At 39.2% G+C, this 24,587-nt stretch overlaps 2 protein-coding genes across 2 annotated transcripts in view; both read right to left on the bottom strand.

The window, feature by feature from the left end:
• Window positions 1-6,715, bottom strand: part of LOC306882945 (sorting nexin-25-like) — a 61,788-nt gene extending 55,073 nt beyond the window's left edge. The window contains exons 1-2 of the mRNA XM_079437967.1: window positions 5,839-6,715; window positions 3,802-3,886 (exon numbers count right to left, since the gene is read on the bottom strand). Coding sequence (XP_079294093.1) covers window positions 3,802-3,886; window positions 5,839-6,141 — 388 coding nt within the window. The 5' untranslated portion in view covers window positions 6,142-6,715. The remainder of the gene's footprint in view (window positions 1-3,801; window positions 3,887-5,838) is intronic.
• A 1,009-nt stretch (window positions 6,716-7,724) lies between these two features.
• Window positions 7,725-24,053, bottom strand: LOC306883313 (glycerophosphocholine cholinephosphodiesterase ENPP6). The gene is made up of 8 exons (XM_079438489.1): window positions 23,702-24,053; window positions 20,289-20,468; window positions 18,531-18,642; window positions 17,253-17,394; window positions 16,968-17,147; window positions 13,038-13,175; window positions 12,417-12,540; window positions 7,725-8,496 (listed from the first exon to the last, which is right to left on the bottom strand). The coding sequence occupies exons 1-8, from the start codon at window positions 23,934-23,936 to the stop codon at window positions 8,288-8,290; spliced, it is 1,320 nt and encodes a 439-aa protein (XP_079294615.1). The 5' UTR covers window positions 23,937-24,053; the 3' UTR covers window positions 7,725-8,287.
• Between the last annotated feature and the right edge of the window lie 534 nt (window positions 24,054-24,587).

Consider the following 24,587-nt stretch of genomic DNA (forward strand, 5'->3'; position numbering starts at 1 on the left):
AAAAAGAAAATGCAAAATGCTGTAATGTAATATGAAGCATCATAGCACATTTCACAGCACTTTTGTAATCTAATTCATCAGATGAAGTATGCACTCTGAGAGCTTTCAGAACGCAGACAAAAAGCATCGTAGAGGTATGAAAAGACTGACAAACATTGGATGCATATAAAGAACCTGAAATCACCTACAACACAGTTTAAAAAAACAAAATGGTTTAACGTAAAAACACAGCATGTTTTTTGTGAGGGTTATGTAAAAAATAGAAAACAGCTCAGTATATAAACAATAGATGTCAATGGAAATTTTCCAACATAACAGAAAAACAAGTGTTTGTGTGTGTGTACTGACTGAGGTAAAAGACATGTTTGATGGATGCAGTTAGTGGCTTCTGCTATAATGTAATTCCACCCACACACTCCAACAGAGAGACAGAGAATGAGAGACAGATAATAAGACAGACAGGAAAAAAACTGCACGGTCAGGGACAGCGATTGTTTTCTCAAGCCTATCCAAAAATAAAACCGCAACACTACAGACAAAGAGAGAGAGAGATTAGAACCATTCTGACCCACGACTGTCCACATAATGACAACTAGTACCCTAGAGCTGTCAGAAGAGCTCTTCCTATTATATATATATATATATATATTGGTCACAGTATATTTGACATTCAAGTCACACTTAAAAATATGTGAATGTCACTGCATTAATTATTCAGCAATATTTTTGTTGTTGTTATTATTATTATTATTATAATATCTAATGCCTTTTGACATTTTAGGGTGTCATTTATTTTAAAGAAAGAGCACAAGAACACTTAAATTAATGGTTCACTTCACACACGTTTGTTTTTCTACTATGGTGGGAACTTTCCTTTGACTTTGATTGTTCACATACTAGGTTTCTTACAAACATGCAGCTTTGCACTTCACATTAATTGATGGACTGGAGTCATGTGGATTATTGTAATGTTTTGATCAGTGTTTTTTTCTCATTCTGACGGCACCCATTTACTGCAGAGGATCCATTGGTGAGCAAGTGATGTAATGCTACATTTCTATGAAGAAACAGACTCATCTACATCTTGGGTGGCCTGAGGGGGAGTATTTTTCAGCAAATTTTTATTTTTGGGTGAATATTCTGAACTGACTGCATATATCCACTTTAAAATGACCAAAACACCAGCTGATTAAACACCAATGAGGAAAAATTATGACAAAGTGATATCATGAAAGAGAAAATGTCTTGCAGCATTTGAATACAGATATGGAGACTTGATTTGATATTTTAATATCATCTAATGCAGTGACATTCAGACATTTTAAGTCCATACTCGGCCTACTTTTGAGACTGCTGTAGGAAACCCCAGATGTTCTGTGATCTGGACTCTAAAGCTCTGAGATTTGCCAAAGAAATGCAGCCAGTCTGAGTGCTGGAACACAGAGGTGGTCTTGTGACTGACAGAGATCAAGAGGTGAAAATATCTGACGCTGTTGTGTGCTGGGCTGATGGATTTCATGTTCAATATTCACCTCTAAACAATAACAGACCATGGGGATAGTTCACCCAAAAATAAAAACAGCCATCATTTACTCCCTCTGATCAAATCTGTTTTCCATGAAACACAGAAGGAGATGTTTTGTATGGAAAAGAGGTGTAAACAATGAAATCACATGGCAACTACATAGTGCTCAAAAACCTTATGCACTTTATTCCAAATCTTCAGCTGTTATATAACAGCTTTGTGAGAGGAACAGACTGAAATTGTGCTATAAACTACAAATCTCATTCAAAGTTAAATTTTTAAACTTGCTCTATGTTGCATTCGGTGAAAGGCCACGAAAACAAATGAGTTCACTGACATCAAACTTGGTCAAGATATATTGAATATCAATAAAAGGCTGAAAAATATCGATTTTTCTTTTTTTACCCTAGACATGACCATTAAAACCTTTGACTTTTTACAGACATTAATGTCTGATTATGGATAACTTCACAAGAGAGATATATATATATATATATATATATATATATATCTTACATTTAAAAACACAAGACATGATAAAAACACAGGAATTAACTCTATAAAGCCTACCGTATCATATTTCTAAGGCCTCTAAATAATCAACGCGATCAACACTTTGCTGAAGAACCTGTTGAACACAATCTACTACATGCCTATACTATACGTTTTTTCAAACTGAAAGCCTTTTAGTATCATTCTAATCACATCCACGTCATTTTGTGTTGTAAAATCTTTACTGATTTTAATAAAGTAAACGTAACAATAACTTTTGTTAGTAATATTTCAATATGAACACTTACTGGACTTAAGCAACTTCAAGTTTACTTGATTATCCATACTTTTTTTTTTTTTTAGAAAAATCTTGTTCAAAAGCGAGAAGTTTATTTGTTCATCTCTTAATCATTGCATTATATGTTTTGATCATCAAACTAAACATTTAAATATCATCTTACCAAGATATGTTATTGGGAGATATAGAGTGACAACTGATATTTATGTAATTTGCAAATAGTGCATAGTCTGCAATACTGTTATGAAGATCTCATTGGTTTACATTACAAGCTATCAGAATTGTATCTTACTTTTGGACATAAATATCAGCATTTGTACCGAATTGCATATTTCGCTCAATTTGGGCCTCAAAAAATTGGTATGAGTATGAGCTTCATATTCTCATATCTACTACCTGTACATGAGCTACATAAACCAATAATACCCAACAATTGATTTTTGTCAATATTCTTTCTAAAGTTTCAATAAACAGTTCTATTCAAAACATGAGATTTTTCTGTCTAGTATTTCATATCCCAAATAAAACCTATCGTAAGCCTTCAGTCAGTTTGGAGTATCATGGCACTTTTTTTCTGTCAGTTTTAGAGCTTGATGTTACGGTTTAGAAAAGAGCAGCTGAACATTCTTCAAAACATCTCCATTTGTGTTCCACAAAAAGAGAGAAAGTCAAACAGGTTTCAAACGGCATTAAAGTGAGAAAATAACCACAGAATGTTCATTTCAATGTGAAATATTCCTTGAAATAAACCTCTCTCAAATAGATTTTCAATTATTCAATCGAATGTAGGTCAGAGAAAACCACACACAATGGCTGGAGGATCTTATCAGATGCTAAGCATTTTGTACCTTTACAAAATAATCAAAACTGGTATCATCTTTTGCATGGCTGCGCAAAAACACATATTTGTCTAAAAATAGCCAGACGCCCTTTAATTTCACACCTATTTTCATCTAAGCCGTGATGTCCTGCGGTTTTAAACGGGGAAGACAGCAGACGAGGATTTCATCATCAGCAGAGACAAAAGCTTTTGTGTTTTTTCAGTCTAACATCATTGCAACAGGCAGGACTCAAGGATCCCATCATCCCTCTCTCTCTCTCTCTGACAAGCTGACACACTTCACGCCCTCTTTGGCCTATTAAAATGATCCCCATAAATGAAAGATTTTAACATGAAACGTGTCCCTTCAGAGAGCAGAGCTACAGATGGCGGATCTGTAAGATGCTTTGGTTAATAACATTTACCTCAGCATCAGAACGACCCGAAACAGGACTAATTGCACAGCAATCACGGATCAAACAAGGACTAGTTATGAGTCACACCAAAGGTTGTCGCTTTCACTGGATAACTATTTCCTGTTTACACACTGATGTCACAGGCTAACAGACTGCATTAACAAATCTGCATTAACAAAAACGTTCAAAAGGATAACAACTGAAAGGCTTTAATCCACTAGAGACTGTCAGGGACTCCAGGACTACTCACCTTCTTTAAGGGCTTTATCTACATTGAGAGACACCACAACCCTCCTGGTCTGGGCTGAATCCAGCAGAGGTACACAGAACCGGCCCTACAGAGTGAGGAAGACAATCATTAGACATTAATCACTCATGACAACCAAGCACAACACTCATTATGTAGAAAACCAATTAAAAGACCCAGCTGAAGGACATGTTTAGTACCAGTTACATGGGTTACAAGTCCTGGCATTGATTCTCTGTGAAATATACAGTACAAGCCAAACGATATCAGGTTGAGTTTATCAACACAATCACAAGAATCAGATAATAAAGTCTGGCTGATTTGTAAGAACTAGTTTTCTATGTATTTGCCAATAAATTGTGTAATATTTACTTTTGTGTATATTGAGTCTTTACAGTCAAACATTTTTGTTCTTGTTTTGTTTACGGAGTAAGTGAATCTCACTAAGTCTATTTATTTCATTTGTTAAATGATTGACATGAATATAAATTTACATTGAAATGAAACATACATATATTAAATATTTTTCTTTGTTTTTTAATTAAGCATATTTAAATTAACCTCAAAATCACAAGTGTGTGTGTAGATAGATAGATATATATAGATAGACAGATAATATATAATAAAATGTAAACTTAAAAAGAACAACAGTATGTATTTATTTACATAGGAATAAGAAGAATATAAATATACACAAAATATTATATGCGTGTATATATATATATATATATATATATATATATACACACACACATATACACACACACACACACACACATACAGAGCTGGGTAGTAACTGATTACATGTAATCTGGATTACGTAATCAGATTCCAAAAATTAAGTACTTGTAATTAGAGTACAGTTACCTTTTTATTGATTACATGATTACATATTCACACAACAGCAATAAATTATTAATCATTTATTGATTCTCTCCAATTCCTCTTTTTTATCTTCTTTCCTTTCTAAAATAGTCAACCGCTTATATACACTCAGAAAGCAGTTTTGTGGACATTCACACATAGACTAGTCATTATTCAGGTGGCGACACAGCATTTGATCAATGGATTTACAAAAATCATTTCAGTTTTAAGAAGTGTTTTAGCATTCCATCAACTACCGATGAACACATTCATTTGTATTTGAATTATCACACAGTAGGTGATTTAACCATGGATTATTGAAAGGCTTTTGTCCTTCAAACTCATTCAAATGCACAAATTCTCATTATTTCGTATTTGCAGAGTCTCAAACCTCTTTCACCTTATATATTTACTTTAAAGGAGTGGTCAATCAGCGGTTCTGTAAAAGACTATCTCCATTTGCACTGAACTTTGAGCATAATTTTGCAGATGTTGTTTATGCTCAAACAGCAACATTATACACTAACTAAAGATAAATAAATAAATATTTGAATAATTAAGTATCACATTTGCACGTTCACGGTTCTCTGACATTGGTTAATGGTCATATGCAGGTAAACATAAAACATTTCTTCTTTTTTAGAAAGTGAATTATTTTGATGGTTATTTTAAAGCGATTTATTTTCATTTTACATTTTTATGATTTAATTACATGTTTGCCTTTCATTAAACTCACAACCCCTCTGCAGTTCCTTTACGAACCCCAGTTTGGGAAACCTTGATGTAATATAATGTTTAATGCACTTCATGTTGTTAATTACAATGAAAGGAATATATTTTCTCACTCTTTGTATTTTTACATCATTATGATACAAGATTATCTTGTTTTAATCAATGTGATAAACGAGTTTGGTCCAAAGTAATCTGATTATTTTACTTATAATGTAATGGATTACGTTACTGACTACAATTTTTGTCATGTAACTTGGAATCAATTGTAAGTAATCAACCCAGCTCTCTGTGTGTGTGTGTATATATATATATATATATATATATATATATTTAAATTATTAAACTTAAATATATACGTTATGTGTTTACTTTATCAGACACAGTCTTTGAAACAATCACAGTGTAAATTATTATTCGGGTGTATTCGTGTGGCATCAGCCTTACCATTAACTTATTGAATAAATCCACGAGCTTCGATGACGGTCTCCTAGTGGTGTCAAATCTACTGATCTTCAGTGGGCTTTTCTTCACCAGCAGCCCGAAAATTCCCAGCAGGAAACATAACAATGCGAAGGACACATAAATAAAGAGTTTGAGGAAAAACGAGGTGAGAGTGAGTCCTCCAGAGCCGAGCTGGAAGACCAGCAGCACCGCCGCCGCGATGCCGACGACCAGAGACGAATAGACGGCGCTGGACATGAGGACATCCGACCTGCTGCTGCTGCTGCTTCGGCCATCAGGATGCATGATGATGCTGATGCTGCTGCTGCTGGAAGTGACATGTCCTCACGTGCGCACAACAATAGACAGGCTGCATGCCCCTTGAATCCACAGCCCAGATTTCACTCATCACAATCTGTGCCTTCCATTCAGAAGCGTCTGAGCCACTCAATACAAGAAATGCACATGCAACTGTTGCATCCGAGCAGTTTAATGACAGCAGTGCACTTGAAATGATGATCAGCCAGACAGCCTGGCCGGCTCTAGGACAGCTTAAATGGCTGCTAATTCAAATCAACATCAAGTGCACACAAAGGACGTCAAGTTAGAAACAACAATGCAGAGCACAACGCACAAGCTCATCCAAATCTATCAAAACATCTCGAGACGCGATCATTGACGCCTATACAAACAACGGAGAGCATCACGCGATGACTTTAACTTTTAAGCCTCAGACGTGAAATAAAGATGTAAATACTAAGTGTTCACTCCCTGGAGTTTTCATTGTCCACCGCATCAGATCCAAAATGAAACTTCTTATCAATCCGTCGCGTTGACAAGCGCTCTCAGCTCTGCTTAGATCCCCAGCTGCCTTTCGAGTGGCGAATTAGCGAGTTCTAGTATGGAGAGAGCGATGCTTATGAATATTAATTACGCAACGTGACGTTCGCTCAATCGCCCACATTGATTGGTCGAAAAGCAATCGATGGTGCGTAGGCGGTAGTCGGCTAGCGAATGAGATTTGCCTCATGAATAATTTGTATTCGCTTGACTAGAAGCTGGCGGAAGGTAACTAAGAAACGTCAGCATTATCTGATTAATATTCATAAGACAAGTCTTTGCCGTAGTAGACTATGGAGCCTCGAGTAGGCCAAAATCACACACAATGGGTCAAAACAACAGAGAAATGCCTTAAATCTTTTGAAATATCCATGACCCAGACTGGTTATAACATACTTTGTGGGTCCGGTTGCTTTTTTTGGTTTTGTTGGGAAAATAGGGACTAATGAATGCGAGTCTGTCACAAGACTTATCGTATATGTAGGCTATATATGTGTGTGTGTGTGTGTGTGTGTGTGTGTGTGTGTGTGTGTGTGTGTGAGTGTTTATACACTATGGCTTGTTTGTAGTGTGACGTTTGCAAACAAATGGTCTTTTTGCGCCACCTAATGTTCATCTTTACCTGGTCAACTGGGAAAACAAGTCTAATTTTTTTATTTATTTAATTTAATTTTTTACTGTGTCTGGTTCATTTCTATGTCTGGCTTATGCATGTAGTTTAGTCTTTAAAAAATAATTTTCGTGATTTTATAGCATTATTACATAGGTCTTAATGAAATAAAACGCCGTCATTACATTTATCTTATTAATAAACATAAATCAGTGACGAGTTGAAAATAGAATTAGAGTGGAATAAAATGTAACACGTCAGATGAGTGAAGTTCACAGCCAGACCAGCAGATGGCGAAAGAGCTCTGTTTCCTGCTGTTGAACGCTGCTGTAAAAGCACATATAGTATAAAAGCCCCCCATGAATTACAATAAATATCAATATTATTTCCAGTATTTCAATCTGTAAATCTGAATGAACAAATGTAGTTACAAAATAATAGTTTAGAAGACATAACCTTAGTTTTATTGAGAAAGCAATTAGTACAAACCCTGTACTAAAGAGATGGAAAATCTAGTTATATAATCTACAGTAGAAATTATACAAATAATAGCAATATAATAATATAATTCCTTACATTCAAAACAGTATATATCTTGACAGGGCTGTGATACTAACCATCTAGTCAAGTAATTTTACAATAATCAAAAAACTGCCCTTTGTGTTAGATGAGTAGATGTACAAAGACCATTTACAAAACAACAGAAAACTAATTGAGAACATGGAGAAAATTATATAATAAAAGATCATATCTTACTAAAATATAAATCTTTCAGTGAAAATGTGCAAATTGCTTCATCCAACACCAACATCATTTCTTCTACTTCATCAGCAATGAATGATATTTAGATGCAGTGCAGCAAAAAGCTGATAAAAATGTTTTTCTTGGCATTTATCTGACACCATGGCACACCCTAAGGCATTAAATCTGTATTTGATATGTGCGCTCCTGCAGTCTTCCGTCTGATACGGTCTGACAGAGTGAATGCAGAGGGGGGATCCTCTAGAGCGTCAGCATCAGCAGCAGCGGCAGCAGCAGCAGGCAGCTGTAGATCAGAGCGGCTCGTATAGCGCCGGCCGAGCTCCTCATCATACACTCCACACGAGACCATGAGCCGTTGTTGGGCAGGGGTTCGATCCCCAGCGTCTTGCACAAAACATTATACACATCTACTGTTCGTATGGGACCGGCGCGGAAGTTCGTCTTGAAGTCTGAAAAAACGAATAAATAAAAAAACAATCAAATCCAATTTTTTTACAAATGTTTTATTTAAATGCTGAATAGTAGGTTTTATTCAGTTTTTTTTAGCTTGTGGATATATATATATATATATATATATATATATATATATATATATATATAATTTTTTTTGTGGAAACTATGATGTTTTTTTCTTAGGGTTATTCTTTGATGAATGCATTTTTTTTAATTATTAATTTTTTGCAACATTAAAAATGTCTTGTCCAATGTCCAATTTGCACCCTTGCTGAATAAAAAAAAAACTATTAAAAAGAATTATCATTTGATGAGTTAACAGACTAAAACAAAACCTTTTTAACGGTTTTATTTAAATGAATGCCTTTTATTGTCATTGCACACACATACAATATGCATTTATATACATGTGCGATGAGATTTAGAGCATCTCCCTACTCAGTGCAAACATGTAAAGATATATTTACAATACAAAAAACAATAAATAAGTTCAGTGAATAACTAAGGATAACAATAAATAGTGGTGCAAATAAGGGATGAGAAGGGTATAGAATGAGGTGGAGGTAGACAGCTCTATGGTAGAACGAGAGATATTTACAGATGGTATTCCACAGCAATTTTGAAGAGTTGTTACACTTTGATTAATATATATATATAATATATATATATATATATTTTTGATTAAATACTGAATATTAGGTCTGATATATATATATATATATATATATATATATATATATATATATATATATATATATATATATATATATATATATATATATATATATATACACACACACACACTCACCGACCACATCTGTTCAATTGCTTGGTAACACAAATTGCTAATCAGCCAATCACATGGCAGCAACTCAATGTATTTAGGCATCTAGATGACTTGCTGAAGTTCAAACCGAGCATCAGAATGGGGAAGAAAGGGGATTTAAGTAACTTTGAACGTGGAATGGTTGTTGGTGCTAGACGGGCTGGTCCAAGTATTTCAAAAACTGCTGATCTCCTGGGATTTTCACACAAAACCATATCTAGGGTTTGCAGAGAATGGTCCGAAAAAGAGAAAATATCCCTTAGTACCAACTGAGCATCGTTTAAACACCACAGCTTACCCGAGTATTGTTGCTGACCATGTCCATCCCTTTATGACTACAGTGTACCCATCTTCTGATGGCTACTTCCAGCAGGATAATGCACCATGTTACAAAGCTCAAATCATCTCAGACTGGTTTCTTGAACATGACAATGAGCTCACTTTACTCAAATGGCCTCCACAGTCACCAGATCTCAATCCAATAGAGCACCTTTGGGATGTGGTGGAACGGGAGATTCGCATCATGGATGTGCAGCCGACAAATCTGCAGCAACTGTGTGATGCTATCATGTCAATATGGACCAAAATCTCTGAGGAATGTTTCCAACGCCTTGTTGAATCTATGCCACGAAGAATTAAGGCAGTTCTGAAGGCAAAAGGGGGTCCAACCCGGTACTAGCAAGGTGTACCTAATAAAGTGGCCGGTGAGTGAGTGTATATATATATATACATACAGTGCCCTCCAAAAGTATTGGAACAGTAAAGACAAAATTGCTCTGTTGGCTGTGGAGTCAAGACATTTACAAATATGATTAAAAGATGAATATGAGACAAAACTACAGAATGTCACATTTTATTATTGGGTGATTCAACACATAGATGTTTTACCAAATAAAAAGAGTAGCACTTTTAGAGTTCATCCCACTCATTGATGTGAGCATAAGTATTGTAACAGTTGCCTCACAGGTCTTTCTAAGTGATCAGCTGTGTCCTGTTGCATTAATTCTTCAGATATTAAATGCAGGGAATGTGTCGTATCAGTTATATCCATTACTTCTGCATTCGATGATGACACACACAAACCAGGATGAAGATAAAGGAGCTGACTTTGAGAGAAAAGCAAGCAATTTGGATGCTAAAAGAAAAGAGGAAGTCAGTTAGAGCTCTAGCAAAAACAAAGGGCATGGAGAAATCAAGAGTTTGGAAACCACCAGCAACCCAGAAAGCTGTGGTGATGCTCTGACAATCTACTGTCCTCAGGGGACTTTGACACAGAATTACAGATGCTACACAGCAAGATGCAAACCTCTGACCAGCACCAAAAATAGAAAGGCAAGATTAGAGTTTGCAAAAAAGCACAAAGGTGAGCCAGAAGAGCTTTGGAAATCAGTTTATGGACCAATGTGACAAAGATGAACCTTTATCTAAGTGATGGCAAATAAAAAATGTGGAGAAAAAAAGGGAACTGCAATGATCCCAAGCATACAGCCTCATCTGTAAAGCATGGTGGAGGTGGTGTCATGGCATGGGCATGCATGGCTGCCTCTGGAACAGGCCCTCTCAACTTTACTGATGACTTAATGTATGATGACAGTAGCAGAATGAATTTGGAAGGGTACAAAACCATCTTGCCTACCAATATTCAAGAAAATGCCACCAGATTCATTGGGAAGTGCTTCATATTGCATCAGGACAATGACCAAAAACACCCTGCCAGTTCAGTCAAGGAATTTATAAGGGCAAAGAAACAGAAAGTCTTAGATTGCCCAAGTCAATCTCCAGATTTAAATCCGATTGAACATGAATTTCACCAGCTGAAGAGGAGAGTAAAGGCAGAAACTCCCCAAAACAAGCAACAATTGGAATTGGCTGCATTAAAGGCTGGGAACAGTATTTCAAAGGATGAGACCAAGAGTCTGGTGATGTCTATGGGTCACAGACTCACTGCTGTGATTGTGCGCAAGGGATCTGCAACTAAATAATAGCTTTTCATCTTTTATATCTGCCTTATGTTCAACTGTCCCAATACTTATGCTCACATCAATGAGTGGGATGAACTCTAAAAGTGCTGTTCTTTTTATTTGGTAAAACATACATATATACACATAAGTTGTCCGCATGCGCGACCAAAATTAAAAATGCGCTGTTCAAATAAGTTCTGACAGCGCATTTGCGTACCGACATGGCTGACAGCTGTTAATGCACAATTAGCATTTTAGATCGACAAACTGTACTGTATAAGATTTCTGTATTCAAACTGAAAGCATAATCTATTCTAGGTGACCCGCTGCCGTTTTCAAAGCAAAACTGTGACATTTAATTCACTGACTCTTCCATCAGCGGCGCTAAACCCGAGAGGGGTATGCTATTGCTAAACCCGGAAGCGCATATACTTACTTGCCGGCAACCCGCCAAAATAAACGCTTGCTGATTTTACGTTTGAAAATGATGAAAATTTAAATTAAAAATATTAGCATTTTATTTTTAAGTTTACTATAAAATAATTGAATTTGTATGTAATACTCCCTTTTTATTTTAAAATAAAATATTATTATCACACTTGATTATTTAGTTTATTATTTTTAGTTAGTCATTTTATAAAAATAAAAAAAACTAAATAAAGTGCAATAATATTATCACTATTATTAATGAATTTTTTTATAGTAATATTTTATGGGTCACACTACATGCCATGGCCCGTGTGAGGACCAAACCAAATCTCCAGGTTCTCATATGAGAATCAGGCTGAAAAACATATGTGCACCTACGTATATATATATATATATATATATATATATATATATATATATATATATATATATATATATATATATATATATATATATATATATATATATATATATATATATATATGAAATTTTATTTTATTTTAAAATAAAAACTAATTCTATGATATTCTACAAATTTAAATGTTCATGTAAATATAAAGCTTAGATTTTAAATTAAATATATATACAGTATATATATATATATATATATATATTATATATATATATATATATATATATATATATATATTTCAAATATACATAAATATGCAGAGTAAAGGTGAGGTCTGCAGAACGTTACCTGGTCCCTGTGCCAAAAAGAACCCCCTCATGTCCATAAAGTCATTATCATAACCGTGCCATCCGTGTTGCCAGCCCTCCGCCTCCTCCGTGCCGTTTTTCCAGAAGGGCAGTTTGGCTTTATTCTGTGAAAACAGGCAGATGTGCAGAGGTTAGCATTTAGCCTGAAATGTTGGCATCAGACTGATGCCTTGGTGTTTTATCCTCTGAGTATGTTTTTGTAGTCAGCTAATGACGCATCGCTGAGATAATCTGTGTTATATCAGGCAAGCACACAAGAGGAAGACTGTTGTTTTTGGGCTTTATATGCAAGACTGAATCATGACTGAAGCGATTCCTGTCAGCGCTCTTATTGGGAATGTACAAAGAAACATATTAAATGGATCACAAGGCAGTGAGGAAATTTCCACACCCTGCTATAGGATGAATGGTGAAAGTTGCTCTATACTCTACTATAAGATTCAATAGTGCAGATAAGGGCAGATATATGACTCTAAATAAATAAAACTACTGCATCTATATCTATATCTAGATTTGGTTACATTGTTATAATCATAAAACAACCCCATAAACAGCTATGAGGACATTCAGGACAGATTGTGTAGAGAATAACCTCACTAACCTCTGTGATAAACCATCCAGGCTCTGCAACAAGCGTCAGCATCGAGACGAACCTCCCGTTCTTGTAATGAAAGCGGTCTGGGATCTCTTGCTTCTTATAAACATTCATGTTGTCCACTGTGCTCAGGTTTTGATATATCTGAATCAACACATGCAAACATTTTAAGTTTAAGCAAATGAAGTTCACATCTCATCCCAAAACATAAAGAAAAAACAAGGCATTAAACTATTTTAGATTTGTGAAGAAAAATGTCATAAATAATAATGTCAAAATGCTATATATACAAAAACACACACACACACAGAGAGGCCAGAACATCAAAACATACTGTGACGAGCGTCCCGAAGTGTCATCAGCGTCGCCCTGGAAACAAGCGAGGAACACCTGCCCATCCACATCACAGGCTGATCGGTCACAGCTGCGGCTCATCAGGCAGCGGCTACATAAGCCACGCAAGCCCCACGCACAGGGAGACTACTCCGTGAGACCAAGCACTAACTCGCCCTCTCATTTCTCCCACAGACAGCAGTGTGTGACCGACCAGCCCCACTGGAACACTGCACGGATTCACTGCACTGGAAAAGGAGGAAGAGAGCACTCACCGCACTGGAGCACCCACAAGGACCTTTTTCCCCCTTTGTTGCATTTCACTCTTTGTCAATAAAGCCACCCTTCGGGGCATTTAACCTGCCTTCCCTGTCGTGTGATTCCTCACCCCGTTGCACTGGTGGAGAATGCGGGCAGATTCGTGAGGAATCACCGACAAGCAATTTCCCTGACCTCATCTTTTTTTCCCTTTGTTTTTCCTTTTTTTTGTTCAGGCAAGCACTCCTCCCCTCACCATGGACGAAATCTTCCAGCGGCTCACCGAGGTTAGCATCCACCAGCAACAGATCTTTGAGCACCTCGCCACCCGTCAAGGAGAGACGGAGCCAGGGCTCGCGGCTCTGCAAGCCGCTGCTCAACGCGTTCCGCTGCCGGACCCCCGAGTGCAAGCCACGAAACTGCTCCCCAAAATGACCCCGCATGACGATGTGGAAGCTTTCCTTCAGATGTTTTCCTTCAGACAACGGCAACCTCTGAAGGGTGGCACCCCGACGACTGGGACCGGGCGTTGGCTCCCCTGCTGACGGGTGAAGCTCAGCGCATGTTCTTCACTCTTCCCACCACCTCCGCCGATCAGTATGCGGAGGTTAAGAAGGAGATCCTCGCCCGCCTGGGGTTATCCCCTATCTGTGCCGCTCAGTACTTCCACGAGTGGGAATATAAGCCCCGTCTGCCAGCCCGTGCCCAGGCTGCCGAACTCACGCAACATTGGCTGTTGGAGGGGGCGTCATCAGCCAGTCAGGTGGTGGAACGCGTGGTGATAGATCGGCCTTTCCCCGTTCCCATCAACAGGCGGTTGGAATGAGGAACCCAACCACCACCCTGGAACTCGTGGAGGCGATAGAGCTGGCGGATGCAGCCCAATGTCGGGACGCTGGGGAGCGAGCGCCGCATCCTAGTGATTGTCGACTATGCCACCCGGTATCCAGAGGCAGTTCCTCTTCGAAAAGCCGCCGCAAAAGCCATCGCCCAGGAACTCTTCCTGCTCTCCAGCAGAGTAGGCATCCCAGCGGAGATCCTGACCGATCAGGGTACCCCCTTTATGTTCTGGCTAATGGCTGACCTTTGCCGGCTGTTGCTGGTGAAACAGTTGAGGACCACCGTCTACCATCCCCAGACCGACGGACTGGTTGAACGCTTCAACCAGACCCTGAAGCAGATGCTGAGACGGGTGGTCGCGGAGGACAAGCGCGATTGGGACCTCATGATCCCCTACGTCCTCTTCGAGATCTGCGAAGTCCCCCAGGCCTCAACTGGATTCACCCCTTTCGAGCTCCTCTTTGGCCTCCTGGATGTGGCGAAGGAGGCCTGGGAACAACAGCCGGCAGCCCATCGCTCCGTGATCGAGCACGTACGACAGATGAGGGAGAGGATCGATCGGGTCATGCCATTAGTCCGGGAACACCTGACCAAAGCGCAGCAGGCTCAACAGCGCCACTACAACCGGGCAGCCCAGCCACAGGAGTTCCAAACAGGAGACAGAGTCATGGTCCTAGTCCCCAACGTGGCCTGCAAGTTCCTGGCCACCTGGCAGGGGCCTTACACAGTGCTGGAGAAAATTGGGCCGGTTACTTACCATGTACGTCAGCCAGGAAGAAGGAAAGCCGAGCAGCTCTACCACATCAACCTGCTGAAGAAGTGGGTGGGGACTAGAGACCAGCTCGCCACCTCTGATCCCGTGGTGGTTGATGTCAACCCCCATCTCTCGGCTGCCCAGAAGGGGGAGCTGCAGCACCTGATCGGTCAGTTCTCTGATGTGTTCTCATCTCTCCCTGGGCAGACCAGCGTCCTACAGCATGACATACGGACGCCATCAGGGGTCCTACCGTGTCCCTGAGGCTCGTCAGCAGGCTATTGAGGAGGAAATACAACAAATGCTGAAGTTAGGGGTGATAGAACCATCCCGCAGCCCGTGGTCCAGCCCAATCGTGATGGTCCCGAAACCAGACGGCACCCTCCGTTTCTGCAACGACTTCCGCCGCCTCAACGAGGTATCCGAGTTCGACGGATACCCCATGCCTCGGGTGGAAGAGTTGTTGGACCGACTGGAAGGGCCCGGTATATCTCGACGTTGGACCTCACCAAAGCTTACTGGCAGGTACCCCTCTCTGAGAATGCCAAACCTAAGACTGCTTTTCCCCCTGTAGTGGCCACTGGCAGTACCGTACCCTTCCCTTCGGCCTTCACGGGGCACCTGCCACGTTCCAGCGAATGATGGACATCCTATTGTGGCCCCATCAGTCCTACGCTGCCGCTTACCTGGACGATGTGGTAATCCATTCCGAGGCATGGGAAGACCACCTGGACCGGTTACGGAGGGTGCTCTCGGAGCTACGGAAGGCTGGGCTCACCGCCAACCCTCGCAAATGCCACCTTGCCCTCTCCGAGGCGAAGTACCTGGGTTTCCAGGTTGGTTGGGGTATCATTCGGCCACAGGAGAAGAAGGTGGTGGCGGTACGTTCCGCCCCGAGGCCCGAAACCAAAACCCAGGTGCGAGCCTTTTTAGGGTTTGGTTGGAATACTATCGCTGCTTCATCCCTAACTTCTCCTCTTTAGCCGCCTCTCTGACAGACCTGACCAGGAAGGGGCAGCCGGAGAAGGTACTGTGGACACCATCAGCGGAGGAAGCCTTCCAGAAGGTAAAAGGGGCTCTCACCTCGGAACCAGTCCTCCGAGCCCCGGACTTTAGCTGCCCCTTCCTGCTGCAGACGGATGCCTCCGACACAGGACTGTGACAAGCGTCCCGAAGTGTCATCAGCGTCACCCTGGAAACAAGCGAGGAACACCTGCCCATCCTCATCACTGGCTGATCGGTCACAGCTGCGGCTCATCAGGCGGCGGCTACATAAGCCACGCAAGCCCCACACACAGGGAGACTACTCCATGAGACAAAGCACTAACTCGCCCTCTCATTTCTCCCACAGAGAGCAGCGTGTGACCGACCAGCCCCACTGGAACACTGCACGGATTCACTGCACTGGGAAAGGAGGAAGAGAGCACTCCCCACACTGGAGCACCCACAAGGACCTTTTTCCCCCTTTGTTGCACTTCGCTCCTTGTCAAAGCCACCCTTCGGGGCATTTAACCTGCCTTCCCTGTCGTGTGATTCCTCACCCCGTTACAATACTTAAATATCACTAAAGTTAAAGTTTAAATCTAAATGCGGCCGACAGCAGGTCAAAGTACACCGCTGCCTATTTTCCCCTCAGAATAGCAGATAGCAGGAAAATAAGAGGGTTGTTTTTGGAGCTGTGGTCTTGCTGTAAGCACGAGTCTCATGAAAAACATGCAGATGGAAAGAGAACAGAGACAGACTGAGCTCACCTCTTCAAACTTGTCCTGTTTGGGCCACAGACTGACCACCGGCCCCCTGTCCATCATTTTAATGATCTGCGTCATGTCAATGTAGTTGTCCAGTTCAATGACTTTCTCCATCCACTGGAGGTCCGTCATGCCGTGATCAGAGAACAGGACCACATTTATATCATCGCTCATATTCTTTTCCTGACAAAAAAAATAAATAAAGAAATTTTATGTTTTAGATGGCCAGGTATAGAACAGACAGCAGGTACTGTTATTTCTCTCTTTCTTTCACCCATGTAAAAATACCTTGATTTTCTGGTTGAGGGTCTGGAAAGCCTGGTCCAGTGAGAGAATGGCGCGCTGTATTTCCGGAGAATGTGGCCCAAAGTGATGTCCTTCCACATCAATCTTCTCGTAATAAATACCAGCCATGTCTGCTTTATCGCTTCTGTTTGAAACATATCATTCAAATTTGATTTATTTTTTCAGATTAGGAGAAATTTAGCATTACATCACTTGCTCACCATTGGATCCTCTGCAGTGAATGGGTGCCATCAGAATGAGAGTCAAAACAGCTGATAAAAACATCACAATAATCCACAAGTAACCCACACGACTCCAGTCCATTAATCTTGTGACGTAAAAAGTTGTGTTTGTAAGAAGCAAATCTATCATTAAGATGTTTTAAGTCCTTTATCCATATTACTTCTTTCTCCAGTAAAAAAAAAATGGTCATCTCCACTGAATCAAGAGAGAAATATTCACAGATCAAGCAAAAACTGTTCTAAACAAATAAATAGCTTCATTTTGATGTGAGAGGACAACATTGGATAGACTTTTCATTGGAAGAAGCGTTATTATGGATTACAGACAGCATTTTAACCAGAAGCGACAGCTAAAACACCTTAATAATGGATGTGTTTCTTACAAATACAGCTTCTCACTTCGCAAGACGTTAATTGATGGACTAGAGTGGTGTGGGTTACTGTAATGTTTTTATCAGCTGTTTGGATTCTGACGGCACCCGTTCACCACAGAGGATTCATAGGTGGGTTTTCTGCTGGAAGCTGTAGGGAAGTGGTTGCCATTTCTTTTGCTTACACTTTTCTCCTGTTTATGTTGTAGACAGGGAGATTTTTTTCTTTCTGAAGTTAATATGTTGGCCTTGTCCCCTGCTGAAGTTCTGTTTGCTTCCTTGTGTTAATAAATTTCATTCTGTTTTTCATCTCTAATGGTGTTGTTTACGTCAGGAGAAAGGAAAACTTCCTCCTTTTCCCACACTTTATTACTCCTTCCCATCCCTAGACTAAGGAGGAACGTAATAACATAAAATTTGACACTGTTTACTTTACTGTATGTTCTTGATCTTATTGCGAATAATTGATTAATGGATGATATTCCAAGTAAAATCTTTTTTTGCCTATATAATCTTTCATCAGAATGTAATAACTTACTGCTTCTTTTCTTTTCAGCTAACATGACCTAGGTTGTGTGGGCTTTTAGCTAATTAGCATGCCAGGCTTCATCTAGGCAGAAAAACCAACAACATTACCTGTTAAAGATTTCTTGGGCTTTTGGTCTTACTTTAACATATTTAGAGAGATCTCCATGGAGTCTGTCAGGTTCTTCTCTGAAGGGTTGTACACATATTCTTCACAGAATGTAGGTCTGACTCCAAGAATCGTCACTTCACAACCTAAATGGACAGAAACACACTTGTTTAGACAACGTGACCTGCATTTATATGCATTTGAGAGAGATCAAAAAGGCTTTTCAAAGCTTGAACACTCTACTTGAAAACATTGCATGCTTTTTAATGTCAAGTAGTAGTAGGAGTAGCTTGTCCTTTTAAAATGACACTAATTAAATGAGTCTGGCATAGGAGGAAGCTCTGTGTGACCGCAGCGTGTGGATATAAAAATCTCTTTATTTATACTGTACACTGCCATTAAAAAGTATGGAATTAGTCCAATTTGAAAAGAAATTCATATTTTTATTCAGCAAGGATGCATTAAATTAATCAAAAGTGTCAGTGAAGACATTTATAATATATAATAAAATATTTATATTGCAAAAAAACTTCCTATTCAACAATACTGAATTTAAAAAATATTACAGTTTACACAGCAAAACTGTTTTCAACACTGTTAAGAAGAAGAAATATCAGCATATTAGAATTTCTGAAGGATCATGTGACTCTGAAGATGCTGAGAATTCAGCTCGACATCACAGGAATAAATTACATTGTAAAATATATTCAAATAGAAATAGAATACATATAAATAGAATGTACATTCAGTTCATTTAAATTGTAATAATATTTTACAATATTGCCGTTTTTACTGCATTTTAACACTACAAAAACATTTTTTCTTAGAATTGTTTTCTAAGATTGAGATATATACATGTACGAAGTGACAACATTAGATCCCTTTCTACAACACTACAGCAAGCAACTTCCATCATCTCTTATTTTCACAACTTCTACAAGCATTTGGACCCAAAACCACATAAATCCGGGTATTTAGACATGGGATGAAAACCTCATATATATTCATTTATACAGCAGTTCTTTCTGGTCCTCAAATCTGATTGGCTAAAAGGAGTGCAATATTCTAGTAATAACAGAATGACATCACTCATGTTTGTATCACTCCGCTTGCAGTATTTCTCATATTGAGTGTCATGGCGGATGTCCAAATCCATGACAATTTAATAAGTAATATAGTTTTTGTTTCACGGAATGTTGTTTTAATTGTTTTTACATTGGTGAGAATGTAGTTGTTTAAACGTTTTGTTAATAAATTTGCTTCGGCATTTTCAGAGTTGTGAGCTCCATGACGTCAGCGGCCATTCAGCGCTCATGAACCCACCGAAAGCAGCCAGATCTTTTTTTACAATTTGCCGCCACTGAAACTGTCAACTTTAGATTGAATCCATGGCAGAAGAAAGTAATTCGCAACAAAAGAGGGTAAGACACTCCATTTATGTATTTCTTATGTATTAACTCGTGCCGTCGAACTGTTGTATAAATGCAATATCACATTCGTAGATGTGAGATATGGCTGTATATTGGCACGCTGTGATTACCTACAGCACTCAGCCTGCGGCTTTGTTCCTACACCCGAATCACATCCGTCCAAATATTGTCAGGTCGCAGGTTTGATCTGTCACTTCTCCTGCATGCGTTTTTGTTTTTCATTTCAACATGTCGGTCGTGCACACGCTCACAGCTGTTTCTCATTCTATCGCTTTGTTTTTACCTAATTCTACATCTCAACTGGTCTTTTTCCTTGCCAGTGTGCTTTGTCATTCTGACTTACAGTACAGACGTCCACTAACCTGGCCAGTAGTACATGTAGACTCTCTTCCCTAGTTTCTGCATGGTGACCCACAGCGGCTCTGATCCGTCCCACCACATGGGCAGACGGCTGTCCGGATTAGTTCCAATCAGGAACTCTTTCATGGTGTCTTTATCCCACATGTAATTTCCAGTCAATTGGTGCACCTCGCAGTGGCGTCCTGGAACAATTAGAGGAGTACAGAATGAATATTTACAGATATGAGGGTGGAGTTCAATCAGCACGCCTCAGTGGTTCATTTGATTCATTCATTTAATTTCATTGCTCTTTGAGAGCTCTGGAGACTCCACAGAGCTTTCGGATACGTTTCATTATCTTTGGATACCCAGCAACAACAATGGATCATTTGTCCACTCATGTAATTCAAGCTCTATGGCAGTGGTCGGCAACAGGTGGCCCACGGGCCAAAACTGGCGCCCGCAGCCAGATTACTTTGATAGCGGCTGGTTCTGAAATAAATCAGTCCTGACAGCAACAGTTACTCACAATCAGAATATGTGAACGGAGCGCAGAGCAGTGTGATTTTGAATGAACCGAGAAGCAGATTGTTTAAAAGTCGGAGCGTCGTGGTTTTGCCAGTTTTACTAAGCAGGGCAAATTAGCGCGAGAGCGCAATTCCAAAACAGCGCCGATAAGTGTGAAATTTCTGTGGGTGATTTACTAACAAAGCTCAAATTAAAGAACACAGACACAACATCTCATTTACATATCAACCAATGCAATATACCAAGCGCAGCGCAAATTAGCGTAGTTGCAAATAAAGATTAAAGGAATAAAGAAGCATTGAAAAGAACCGGAGGCCAAAAAATTAAGGTTTGCTAGAAGTTTTGATAGACCTGACTCCCATTTGAGGGTTCCAAGTCGTCTTTTATTTCCTGAAGCAAATTAAAAATAGCATGGCTTGGCAAACGATATGTTCGGATAATGTGTTCCTCTGGCATTCAAAATAAATGAATAGCCTACGTGTGGAAAAAATCCTCTCCCTTCTACCACGCGCTCTCTGTTCTCTGTGGTGCCTCCTCTTAAAAGCAATAACTGTAGCCATTTCAAGCACAAAATAGTTTAAGACAAGCTTTTTGGGGGCGTTAAATAATGGCGCAAATGGCTGTAATTTGACGAGTGCAATTAGTAATACGTGTTCTGTGATTCATTTGAATATCCTACTCTCCTCCCATAACTTTTGCATCTGAAAGGGAAACTCCTACAAATGCATATGCAATAAAAGGTATGTTCGACTTGAAGCGGCGCTACACAGAATGATCAGTGTATGACATCAAAGTACCGCGAGAGCGATAAGAGAGCAGACTGATCACTACTTTGATGTCATACACTGATTATTCTGTGCAGCGCCGCTTCAAATCAAACACACCTAAAGTTAGGCGCAAAAATAATTGTGTCCACGCCTTTTCAGCGCTAATTCTTCACTACGACTCTTTAGTAATACCTTACAGTACAATTTTAACGCAAAAAGACAGTTTAGGCTGGCATTTTACTTCACAAGATATGAATTGATGCACTGGAGTCGTGTAGATTACTTGTGGACTAATGTGATGTTTTATCAGCTGCTTGGACTCTCATTTTGCCGGCACCCATTCACTGCAGAGGATCCACTGGTGAGCAAGTGATGCAGTGATACATATCTCCAAATGTGTTCTGATGTAGAAACAAACAAATCTATATCTGGGATGCCCTGAGGGTGAGCAAACTGTCAGAAAATTTTTATTTTTTTGTGAACTATTCCTTTAAGGAGAAGTGTGATATGACTGTTCTAAGGGATGTTGTAAAGTCAAAACATTTTTGATAAACACACTAAAACAGAGAGCAAATTTAGCAAAAACAGAAACACACTATCAACCGCATAGCAAGGCCTTGGCAACCACCCAGAGCACCTATAAAACAATTAGCATGTCAAGAACCTTTGGCCGTAAGAACTACTTTATAGTATAACGTTCATTAACAAATCACAAATATTATAAGATGCTCACAGATTCAGTTCAGGTAGTTTATGCAAACTTAAATATGAATTATGAAGTATTTCATAAAGCTGCATTTATGTGATAAAAAATATTGTGATATTATTACAATGCAAAAGAACTGTTTTGCATTTTAATATATTTTAAAATAATGCAAAGCTGAAATTTCAGCATCATTACGCCAGTCTTCAGTGTTACACGATCCTTCAAAGAATTATTCTAACATGCTGATCTGATGCTCAAGTAATATTTCATATTGTTAGATGTGTTTTTCTGTTTTTTAATAATTTTGTAGAAAATCTGAGCAACATTATACGTTTTACTGTCACTTTCGATTAATTTAATGCATCCTTGCTAAACAATTATTAATAATAAAGGAAAACTAAATGCATTTAAATATTATATAAAGGTACAGGTAGTAATGTTTGTTTAATGTTATTAATAACAGTTATTCTAAGACAGTTTGCACTATGGATGCCCCTCACAGTGTCCCAGCTTTGCTCTCATTGTTTGATTTCTTTGTCAAAGCTCCAGCCCAGTTGTCTTCTGAAGCTTTGTGGAGAGGGGAATGTGCCCAAATAAAACAACTGCCATCAGCAGAGCAGTAAAGCGTTGGCTCTGAGCTGCTGTGATTGCAAAGCATGTGAGCTGGAGCTCAGCGCTGCATGGCCTTGGTTACTGAAGTCCAGCATACAGACAACACACACTGCATCACCATGTGATAATCGTCTCACTGAGTGGATATGATCACAAATACTTGTGCAATTTTTAGAAAATATTTAATAAAATAAACTAAATGTCTCTACAAATAATAATAATTCAGTATGAATATACTCATTAACTCTTGATAATATTTGAATCAAAAACATAAATTGTGCATAATGGACACCTAAGCATAAAAAAATCTATTATATTATGCATGTCTCTACAAATAATCATTTTTCAATATGATAAATACACTGATAAATAAATCTAAATGAGAGCGATGTTTTTCTGTTGTCATTATGGATGAAGTGCCTGGCCCCTGTGATCAATGGCCCTATTCAAACAATAATTAACGAGCAGATCTCAGATTGTTCTAGTCTACCCTTTTTGAACTGTTTCTGTATATAATTGTGCAACAAAATGTCACACAAGGAATGCATTGTGGTAAAGGCCTATTAAACTATCAGACAACAAAAAATGATTATGTTTGTATAATCTCCACATGCATATGTTAATCTTTTAGAGCTCCAGGAGCTCATAACATCTTACATTTGACTAGATTGCTATATCATAACAGAGAAAATCAGTTCAGAAAGACTTCAACACGAGAAGTGATACATGATGGCATCAATGTGCATAAACTTGAAAGTAGCTAAGATTGCATATAAATAGGATATTAAAAAGTCTTGAGTAGTCTTGATTAGTACAAACTCACCTGTCATTAGAGAGTAATAGTTGGGATAGGACAGACTGGGGAAATCTGGAGTCAGGTAATCCACTTTAACACCGTTTTCCACGATTTCTCTAAATCCGGCCAAGTTTTGTAAATCGTCCATGTAATCATAACGGAAGCCATCGATCAGAAACACCAGGAGTTTGCGGTTTGCGTCGCAGCATCTGGACAGAAGGAGAATAATAACTGTGAGGATGTTCAGCGCGGCTGGAGTCATGATGCTCCGCTACTGAGAGCAGAACTGAGCTGACTGATGGAGAGATGAACACAGGCGTGAGCGGGCGAGAGTCCCAATTCGGGCGGAAGAAGTAGGTCATCCGGGTACTTCTCGCCTACTGTTTTTCGAATACTATGAATTCGGATATACTACCCGCCTCGCATACTATATAGTAGGGAAGCATGCGATTTCGGACGCACCCGGTCCACTGCTGCACACGTGCCACAATATCGATACAAAGCCAGCTGTCAAATCTGTGACGATACATAGAAAATAATGGAATCAGCTCTTGAGCGATTAAGCTATTTTATAGATAAAATTTTGTTGCTGAATGTTTGGGTGCGGCCGCAGTGTGATCTGTGTGTGTGTGTGTTAGATACAGTGAAGACAGCGCATCAGAATCAGAATGAGCTTTATTGGCCAGGTATGTTTACACATATGAGGAATTTGTTATAGTGACAGAAGCTCCACAGTGCAACAGAGAGACAGCAACAGGACACAGATAATAAAAGAATAGTTTAGAACTCTTCTCATTTTTATTTTTTAAATGTAGAGAGTGATAATGATTTTAATTTTAATTGCATTCAGTGTAAACGGCAACTGTCTGATAATGTATTTATGTCGTGCCAGCTGAGAGAGACAGCACACATA

The sequence above is a fragment of the Barbus barbus genome, assembly GCF_936440315.1.
Source record: "Barbus barbus genome assembly, chromosome: 17".
NCBI classification, from domain to species: domain Eukaryota; kingdom Metazoa; phylum Chordata; class Actinopteri; order Cypriniformes; family Cyprinidae; genus Barbus; species Barbus barbus.